This window comes from Eretmochelys imbricata, chromosome 2 (genome assembly GCF_965152235.1).
Source record: "Eretmochelys imbricata isolate rEreImb1 chromosome 2, rEreImb1.hap1, whole genome shotgun sequence".
NCBI lineage: Eukaryota > Metazoa > Chordata > Testudines > Cheloniidae > Eretmochelys > Eretmochelys imbricata.
The window spans coordinates 164,314,326-164,324,991 of record NC_135573.1 but is presented as its reverse complement, the minus strand read 5'-3'; the positions used below and the strand labels follow the sequence as shown (position 1 = coordinate 164,324,991).

At 40.3% G+C, this 10,666-nt stretch overlaps 1 protein-coding gene and 1 pseudogene across 1 annotated transcript; both read left to right on the top strand.

The window, feature by feature from the left end:
* The first annotated feature begins 3,400 nt into the window (after positions 1-3,400).
* LOC144260158 (putative protein FAM10A4) lies at positions 3,401-4,361 on the top strand (annotated as a pseudogene).
* A 4,099-nt stretch (positions 4,362-8,460) lies between these two features.
* Positions 8,461-9,408, top strand: LOC144260550 (putative protein FAM10A4). The gene has a single exon (XM_077809202.1). It carries the CDS (start codon positions 8,461-8,463, stop codon positions 9,406-9,408), a length of 948 nt encoding a protein of 315 aa, XP_077665328.1.
* The last annotated feature ends 1,258 nt before the right edge of the window (positions 9,409-10,666 follow it).

Genomic DNA, 10,666 nt, shown 5'->3' with positions numbered 1-10,666 from the left:
ATTTAAATAGGGCTGCCAACTTTCTAATTGCACAAAACTGAACACCCTAGCCCCACCCCTTTCCCGAGGCAATACCTCTTGCTCACTGCATTCCCCCTCCCTTGGTGGCTCACTCTCCCCCACTCTCACTCACTTTCACTGGGCTGGGGTGCGCGAGGGGGTGAGGGCTCTAACTGGGGATGTGAGCTCTGGGTTGGGGTCAGAAATGAGGGTTCAGGGTTTATAAGGGGATTCCCGGCTGCGGGTTGGGGTGTGGGAGGGGGTGAGGTCTCCGTCTGGGGATGTTGGCTCTGGGGTGGGGCCAGGGTGTGGGAGGGGGCTCTAGGCTGGGGCAGGGGGTTGGGGTGTAGGAGGGGGTGAGGGCTGAGTCCTGTGGTGCAGGCTGTGGGGTGGGGCTAGGGATGAGAGGTTTGTGGTGCAGGAGAGGGCTCCGGATTGGAGCGGGCTCAGGGCTGGGACTGGGGGTTGAGAGTTGGGGTTGGGGTGCAGGCTTACCTCCATCAGCTCCCTGTCAGTGGCTCTGTGTGTGTGTGGGGGGGGTGGGGGGCTAAGGTAGGCTTCTTGCCTGTCCTGGTTCCATGCTGTGCCCCAAAAGCAGCCAGCAGCAGGTCCAGCTCCTAGGCGAAGACACAGCAGGCAGCTCTGCATGCTGCTCTCACCCACAGACACTGACCCCACAGCTCCCTGAGACGTTGGACGTGTTGGACGTGTTATTTCTTGACTTTAGCAAAGCTGTTGAGTTGCTTTTTTAAAAAACATTGCTGAGAGAGGTGAGTTTCATCTACGGCATTTTGCAAATCTTCAGAGAAAAGCCAAATAAACTACAAATTAGATACTACCTAATAATTCCTAGTATATTTCATGGCATATTTTGTGAACACTACCAGTATATGTACTAGATCTCATGAATCAACATTATAGTAAAATATAATTTTCATCCTGTTCCGCAACAGAAAATATGAAGTTTTTATCTTCCTAAATTATAGTGTTATTATTTGTTTTTTTGATTTTCAGAATGAAGAGTTTTCCTTCATTAATTCTCTTGTGTAGAGTATACAGTTTGATGGGGCTCATTTTTCAAGTTGTGATAGCACCAAGTTTAAATTATCTGGACATCAATGAAAACTGGAATTTACCCAGGTATTTCCACCCCCCCCCACCCCAGGATTAAAATGTTAATGTGATGACAAGATTTTATTTATTCACAAATAAATTCCACAATAATTAAATATAAAATTTTAATAAAAAGGATTTGAGTGTGTGGGGAAAAGAAGACTGTGTCATTGCAAATTTAGTTGCCCATGTTTACAGTTAGGCCTGCGGTTAAGTATTTTGATGAAATGGGAGCTAAAACAGGAAAGTAGCTTGTAGGATGTATTAGCCTAAATTTCAAGGTCATTTCTCTGCTCCTTTACCTATTTATCTCATTAACATTTTCCATTTAAAAACAAAACAAAAAAGACAAGGCACAATCACTAAGCACTTTTATTATTTAGATGCCCTTATTAGTTAGATGCCATGTTATTAGTTTTAAAACATTCAAAGCTGACTAATCACACAAACCATCAAAGGCTGATTTTTACATCTATAATGTGTGATTTTGATTGAAACATTTTCTTTTGCTGGAGAAAGGTATGAGGGGTGTGTGTGTGTGTGTGTGTGTGTGTGTGTGTGTTTCAGAGAGAGAAGTTAATCTGGCACAAACCTCAACTACTGTTGGCCCAGTGCAGGCTGTTGTTTCTTTGGGTCTATGAAAATTTCCTCTTCTTATTAACCAGTGTGACAAAGCTCTGTCCTTGTCTCCATGGGTCCCGTGTTTCCTGGTGGATTTTGCTCAGAGGCTCACTGTGACACTCCACATAACCCTTCTCTCTCTAGAGACAAGGGTCACAGTCTACTGAGCCATTTTGAACATAAGCCAGCGAGGGAGGTGAGGAGAAGCTATCCTCCCTTGCATAGTCTCTGTTGTCTCACAGTTTCAGTGGTTAATCGGGGGCAGGGGGCAAAGGCAGGAGCCCAGGCCCACCCTCGATTCTGGGCTCTAGCCCAGGGACCCTAATAGTATCAGCTATGGTAGCTGACCTTTTAGAAACATGATACGTACAATTTCCTGGGCTACTTCCCCACAGCAGCCCCCACTTCCTCAAGCTCCACTTCACCCTTACCTCAGGGTCTCCTTCCTTGTGCCTGATATGGTGAGTACTGCACAGTCTCTCCAACAGCACAACTTCCTCCCACAGCTCCTGACATCTGCCCTGACCTGACTAACTGGGAGGCTTTTAACTACTTTCAGCCAGCCCCTGATTGGCTTCAGGTGTCCCAATCAACCTAGCATTCTCCCTGCCTTCTGGAAAGTTCTTAATTGGCCCTAGGTGTCTTAATTGACATGGAACAGCTGCCATTTAACTGGTACCAGGGATTTGTTTAGCCTGGAGCTAATATATCTATCTCCCATTACTTTTCTATAGCCATCTGGCCTTGCCCCGTCACACCAGGTAGACCAAGTGAAGTATGTAGATCAAAATTCAAAGTTGCTCGATATTGGGTCTGTCACTGCAGTGAAGAGCTCAGTGGCCCATGATATAAATAGGTTTGGGTTAAAGTATAATACCTAATTATAGTCACACCTTAAACAAAATTTACTTGAGTCAATGGGAACTTTGACTGAGTGAGGACTGCAAGATTACTCAATCTGCCTAAGCACATTAGGTGCCTAACTCTTTTTGAAAGTTAGTGGGAGTTGGGCACCTAACTCACTTACCCTCTACAGTCCTCATCACAAACCACCGCAACAGAGAACCAGGGGATTCCTCCTTATCTCTCCCAATTTTATAGGTAGGATGATCTTCTCTTCCCACTAGTTTGAAAGCCTCTTACATAAGATTTCCTCTAAACCAGAAAAAAAACCCACACATTGGGTACTAGAAAATAATAAAGCTATTGAAATAGGAAATCCATTTTAATTGTAGAGATAATAAAATAGCAGTATTAAAACATGAAACATACTATATAGCAGGCACATGTGTCATCTGTGCACTTATTGTACTTAGTCCTGGGCATTTATATACTTATATTTAAAATATTTAAAGAAATGATAAAAAAATTAGATAAAATACTGTTAGGTTTTTATGCTGTTATATCAGAACTGATTATATCATCAGAATTTCCATGTATTATGACATCAATACACAGAGTTGGAGCTACAGCTTTTTAACCACCGGCAGCATCTGTACGAGAGCCTGGGAAAGCTATAGGTTGTTCTGCTCATTTGGAACTGCATAGTGATTTTCTCTTCTGAAGAGCTTACTGTTTAATTCGTCACTCTCTGCTTACAAGCAGAACAGCAAAAAAAAAAAAAAAAAGCCTGCCAATTCCTCTATACTGTACAGGTCAGGGTGTCATGGATCTTAGGAGACTGAAAAAACTTCAGGCCCTGGTGCATGTATACAGACAGGATCCAGCCTTTGTGAGGGCTAAGCAGCTAAGTTTACCGTGGAACAATGTGAAAATCATAGGAGATGATTCTTCAAAGCAATACCTCTGTAAAGAAGACAGCTGAGAAGGTGGAGGAATCACTAGAGGCAGCTGAGAGTAAGGAGAGTGACTTGGAAATTGAGGATGAAGGTGTTATTGAACCAGATCTGGATGATCCCCAAGAAATGGGAGATGAATATTTGGAAATAACAAATGAGATGATAGACCAGGCCAATGAAAAGAGGGAACACGCCTTTGCTGCCCTGGATGAAGGTGAACTTCAGAAAGCTATTGACTTGTTCACAGATGCTATCAGGCTGAATCCTCAGTTCACCCTCTTGTACGTTAACCGAGCCAGTGTCTTTGTGAAACTACAGAAGCCAAATGCTGCCATTAGAGACTGTGACAGAGCCTGTGAGCTTAACCCCAATTCAGCACAGTCTTACAAGTGGAGAGGGCAAGCACACATGCTCCTGGAGCACTGGGAGGAGGCAGCCCAGGACTTTACCTTGGCATGTCAACTGGATTACAATGAAGACACTAATGCCATGTTAAACAAGGTGCAACCAAGGGCTGGGAAGATTGCTGCACATCAGGAGCAGTATGAACAAAGACATGAGTTAAGGGAGATCCAGGAAAGGCTGGAGAGGGTGAAATTGGCCTTTGAAGAGGAAGAAAGAATCCAGAGAGAGGAAAATTACTGGCAGGACATGATTAGAAAAAGTCACAGACAGCTGACATTTTTCATAACCTTACTAGATCCAAGAGTTCTGATTGCTTTCCTGGATGTGGTCTGGAACCCAGAAAACATTTACAAATACCGTGACATACAAAAGTTAATAAAGCTTACCTGCAAAACAGGACTGAATGTGGTCAGCCAGAAATGACCTATTATTCAAATTAAAACCACAACCTGTGATGTGATGCGTGCTTTCCTTTTCTTGTTTTATTTGCTTCAATTTTATTTATAATCAGAACTCTCACTTGTGGCTTTCTGTGAGCCAAATAAAAACATTTCTGGGGGCAAATAGCAAAGTAACTCCATTCCCTTAAGCATGCATTGTTGCAATACAACAATACCTTGACTTAGGAAATGGGTTTCTGTATGGGAGGGCAATCATGTAGAATAGCAACTGAGTGTACAAGACAATCATTTTAATACTCCAGATTATAACAAAACTGGCAAAACTACGGCGGAGTTAAATAGGAGCTGATGATGACGGTGATCCATGAAGATATGACTTGAACATTTAAGCTGTTTCATTTAAGATTGAATATGTATGCACCCTATGATACTCTTTACATGAACATAAAAGGATGGCTGGAAAGGAGTTCAAATCCCTTTTTTTTTATACCTTCATAAGGAAAGGAAGTGAGCAGGTGAGGAACTAAAAAGGGAGTGCGAAAAAAAGCAAAAAGTTGACAAACATTAGAGACTTGCCAGTTGACTCATGGTGAGAGGAGGCTCTGGGATGGCTTGATTTTGTAAAGATGAATTTTAATAGCAATATTTCATTACAGTCCTATTTGCTATTATGCCTACACTATAAAGCCAGGAAGCCCAGGATTTCATGTAATCATTTCTGCGTAACTCTTGCCTCGATCTTTTTTATATTTTGTGTTGCAAATAGCTTATAATAAAATGCAATAAGGTAAGTGCACTCATTGAATTTTATATTTGCGCCTTTTGGCACTGATCTAGCACAGCACCTTAAGCACATGCTTTACTTTAAGTATGAGAGTCCCCTCGTTGGCTTTAATTGGATGACACATGCTTAACATTTTGCCCACAATTCAGTGCTCTGCTGAACTGCTGCCTTTTGGAGGCATGATACCAAAGGATTTGCACAGTAAAAGTGAAGACCTGCATGAATTCTAATCAAGTTTTGGAGTACACTTCATAATGCTGAGTGGAAACCTGAACTCATTCAACATTAATTGGGGGTGGGGAAGGATGCAAGCTGGTGTCTTTGAGAGTCTCTGAATACCTCATGTAAGCTAGTGTTGAGCAGACATGACATGGTCAGAAGGGTTCTGTGAGAAATGGGTGGCAAGCAGTCAGAGTATACCTTAAAAACTGAAATCAGCCCAAAATGAACAAGATTCAATATTATACAAAATAAATGGGAGGAGGCATGGTTCTTTTGAATTTTTTATATCAGGTATGCTGGACTAGTATTGAATCATAGAATATCAGGGTTGGAAGGGACCTCAGGAGGTCATCTAGTCCAACCCCCTGCTCAAAGCAGGGCCAATCTCCAATTTTTGCCCCAGATCCCTAAATGGCCCCCTCAAGGATTGAACTCACAACCCAGGGTTTAGCAGGCCAATGCTCAAACCACTGAGCTATCCCATTGAGGGAGACTCTATGCTACAGTTCAGAAAAGCTCATCTTCAGAAGATTCACAATCTGACTAAAATGATCTTAAAGGTGTTAAAGGGTGTGACTAAATTTCACTTGAGAGGGGCCTTGATTAAAAATGATCAGGTAGAGCACATTCATAGGCGATGGGAGGGAGCTGTCCATATACAACCCTAACTCCTAGTACTACAATTTCCCTACTTCAGGATGGAGAGAGCGTCAATTAATTTAGTTAAATATTTAAATGTATTTAACTGTAGTGGATTGTGCTCAAAATAAATGTCCGGGCTGAGGTGATATTTAGACACACCCTCCTCTTGAACAATACATTTCTGACTCCCTATCTCCACATACAATCATTTTTCATCTTCCAAATAAAATCAACTAACCAATTTGTGATTCTTCTCTGCACCCCAAATAGATTCTTTACTTCATCTCCCTTCTGAAAATGAGCACAGCCTCCACCTACACTGCTCCCTGCTTCATCTTTGCTGCCTTCAACAAACGCAAAGCCTCTAGCTGATGTGCTTCTCTTCCTCAACTCCTTGCCCCTCCCACCCCACTTCCGCTCTAGGCAAGCTTGGGCTAGAAACCGTCGGCCCCTTCCCTCCTCCCATGTAGTTCTTTCCCTTAAGCTGCTGGAGAGAAGAGAGCCATCTGATTCAAGTTGTTTTGTTTACGAGAATAAAGGAGGGAATTCAAATAGAGGTAACTTAGCCTCATTTGTCTTTTATTACCAAGCACTACTGATTGATAGTCAGTCCCAACATGGGTGGTGGTATGATCTCTCATTCACCTGCTATCTGGAAGAGCCTCAATTTCAAAATCAGTAGCTTCTCAGTAAAAATTTAGGCACCTAAATAAGTGGACCAATTTTAAAAAGGATAGAGCACCCAGGAGAGCCCATTGACTCAAGGATAGCTCCTCAGAGCATTTTGAGAATCACTAACTCTTCCACGTTCTTTTTCCTTAATACAAGTCAGTCAGCCTCTAAAACAGCAATAAACTGTGTTTCATGACCACTAGTGGTACACAAAGCACTCACTACTACTGGTTCATAGAGAAAAGTCTGGTCACATGATTCTGGATTCTTCTCTGTTTTCAGTTACTATATCACATTTTGAAAAAAAAAAAGTAAATGTCTTTCTAAAATTGCTTTTTCCATATATGCAATTGCTATGGTAGCCCCAAGGATGTTATAGGGAGGGGAGATTATCCATGTGATTGTTTCATAGCACAAGCCTGTCTGTGTGGGCCGGGATGCTTCTCTTTTATGAAGATGAACTAGAAAGCACTGACTCTAAAACTGATTATTACTTATGTGAATGGTTTCAGAGTAGCAGCCGTGTTAGTCTGCATTCGCAAAAAGAAAAGGAGGACTTGTGGCACCTTAGAGACTAACAAATTTATTTGAGCATAAGCTTCGTGAGCTACAGCTCACTTCATCGGATGCATTCAGTGTGAATGATACTCTAATGCCATTTTAAATATGGTGTATTCATTCATAAGAGTGGTTACGGGACAGCATATTTAACTATGTAACATTTCAAATTTGCAATGATTTTTATCAGTAGTATATTTATAGAAATGAGAGTGTGCAGCTCTAGGGAATCCTATGAAAACATCAGAAGATTTCTCTTCTGAATTTGAAATAGATGGCTATTTCGCAGTGTAATCTTGATTATCTAAATGTCAGTAGTCAGAAATTGTGTTATTCTAAAGAGTATAAAATTTCCTACTGAAAATTTATTTTATTATCCAAAATTATTATCTGTCCTCTGTTACAGTTTACACTGAATTATCAAGTGTAAACTGTATATATCTTGCCTATCTAGGGGTGAGGAAATAAAGAATCGGAAGACACAATCATCTCTCCATTAAAAAAAAATGTACTGGACAGATATTACTCAAAATTAAGGAAAAAGCTTCCTTCCTTGGTCAAGAACCAATCTGCTGTGTTTTGACACAGAGGTAATTAATAGTAAATATACTGTAGGGGCCTTTAATGGAAATGCTGATACAGCTTGGCTATAGTGCCTCAAATCTGGTGTTATAGTTACTACAGTTGTCATAATAAAATAATGAGAGGTAAAATATTCTATAATCACTATATGATTGTATCTATGAATCCCGTGCAGTTAAAAATGTTATATTACCTTCTATATAGCAATGCAAGATCTCATATTCTTTAAAAAAATAAAGGGATCAAACTAATCTTATTACTTATACATATAATAATAAAAGGTGATAAAATTCCAGTACAAATATAGGTGGATGTTCAGCCTCTTTCCCCTTGTGCTTTCCTATAATATATGTAGTTCAGTGAATGCATGCCTGGTGATTAAATAGATAAAAAAAATTTTCTGGGTTCAGATGACGTCATCAGAACTTTTATGACATAACCAGAGCTGTAATAGAGAATGACACCTTCAGAAAACTACCACGGACGTATTTGCAAACTGCAGTATAAAGACCACAGTCAGAAGGGAATATATAAGTCTAGTTTGTTCCTCCTTGGTGAAGTCTCACATTCAGTTAGTAGTTAAGCAACTGCTACAGTTTTTACCTTTTCCTTCTGACCCACCACAGTGTGTGTTGCCCAGCTTCCTTCCGGCCAAGGCACCATGGATCCAAAAAAAATTAATGAACTTCAGGCCTTGGTGGATCTTTACAGACAGGATCCAACTCTTTTGAGGGCCAAGCAATTGAGTTTCCTGCGGGACTCTATAGACAGCATGGGAGATACCATATTATGTTCAGTGAAACATGCCTCTGCAAAGAAGACATTAAAGGAGCAAGGGAAACAACCAGAAGCTGCTGAGAGTGAGGAGAGTGACTTGGAAATTGAGGATGAAGGTGTTATTGAACCAGATCTGGATGATCCCCAAGAAATGGGAGATGAATATTTGGAAATAACAAATGAGATGATAGACCAGGCCAATGAAAAGAGGGAACACGCCTTTGCTGCCCTGGATGAAGGTGAACTTCAGAAAGCTATTGACTTGTTCACAGATGCTATCAGGCTGAATCCTCAGTTCACTCTCTTGTACGTTAACCGAGCCAGTGTCTTTGTGAAACTACAGAAGCCAAATGCTGCTATTAGAGACTGTGACAGAGCCTGTGAGCTTAACCCCAATTCAGCACAGTCTTACAAGTGGAGAGGGCAAGCACACATGCTTCTGGGGCATTGGGAGGAGGCAGCCCAAGACTTTACCTTGTCATGTCAACTGGAATACGATGAAGATACCAATGCCATGCTAAAGAATGCACAACCAAGGGCTGAAAAGATTTTTAACCATCGGCAGAAGTATGAGCGTAAGCGTGAATTAAAGGCACTCCATGAGATGCTGGAAAGGGTAAAATTGGCCTTGGAAGAGCAAGAGAGAACCCAGGAAGAGGAAAGTACCTGGCAATGGATGATTAGAATCTGGTGGAAGTACTTTGACTTTTTTACAACCATTCTGGATCCAAGGATTATAATAGCATGGGCGGATGTGACCTGGAACCCAGATAACATTTACAAATACCGGAGCGACCGCAAGTTCATGAAGTTCATTGGCCAGTATGACTGAACTCTGAGGTCAACCATAAATGGCCTTTTCATTCAAATAAATTTAAGGCTTACGGTAAAACGTGATTTTTCCTTTGTAATGTCTCTTTAAGGCAAGGGCTATATATAGTTTTTTTACCAGTATAGTTATTTCACTTAAGGGTGTGATTTTATTTTTAAACCAAACACTTCTATCAGTACATCCCCTACCGCGGATGTAGTAGGCTTGACAGAATTTGATTTTCTTAGAATTTCAATAGATGATATTCATGTTTATTTTTAAGCATTTTTCCTACTTTAAATTATTTAAATTTTGGTGGGAATTATGGGGCTCAGACAATTATTAATGACAGACATTGAGTTTCAAAAAAGTTAAAGCCTTATTACCATTAACACACTGATTGTCTATCACATGTAAAAAAAAATACAAAGTAAATACCCTTAAATCAAACTCTAAATTATAAAGCATTTTTCTTACTTTGCCTATATGTACATTTCTATGATTATCAATTGACATATTTTTTCATCTGTGTGTGTGCAAGCTGAAATCAATTTTTACCAACACATTAATAAAAATCTTATCCTCTGAAGCCTAAATAGAAAAGTACTTTATATTAGTATAGCTTATTCCTTTTCCTGTTTTGGAATAGCTATACTGGTAGACAGGGCCTTTGCAATTTTCAAAAGTGCACAGTATTGGCCTAATTGCACTCCCATTTAAGTCAGTTGAAAAATTTACATTGACTTCAATGGAGGCAGAGTTGTGCCAAGACTGAGTGCCTTTGAAAATCTCATGTTTAACCAATGAAGCATTCAGTGCTCTGCCACAGTATTTAATTCAGAAACCAGACATGGGGGGAACAGAGCTTTAATGAGAAGATATCATTTAACATCTTCATATTTTAATGAGAGCAGGCCCTTTTTTCCCTTCATTCTCCATCACTGCCACTTAGAATTTTACCAGACTTTCTCCACAACTTTGTAAACAAATCATTTATATTTGGAAACCAAGTTATGTTTTGGGTCAGTTATATTTTGTAAGTGAATTTGCAGTAGTAAAAGCTCCTCTCAGCAAAAACTTCTAATAGTAGCAGAAGCAATCTTTCTTCAGGGAATTTAACCTTTCCCCATTAATACCAGTGATGCTTTCAAAATTGCTGATGCCATCAACAAAAATCAATACAAGCCTTTCTTTTGCTTAAAATATACAGCAGAAGCATGAGCCTCTTGTAGAAATTCAGTATCTCCAATATCACTTACAAAGTTTTTAACATTTGTCA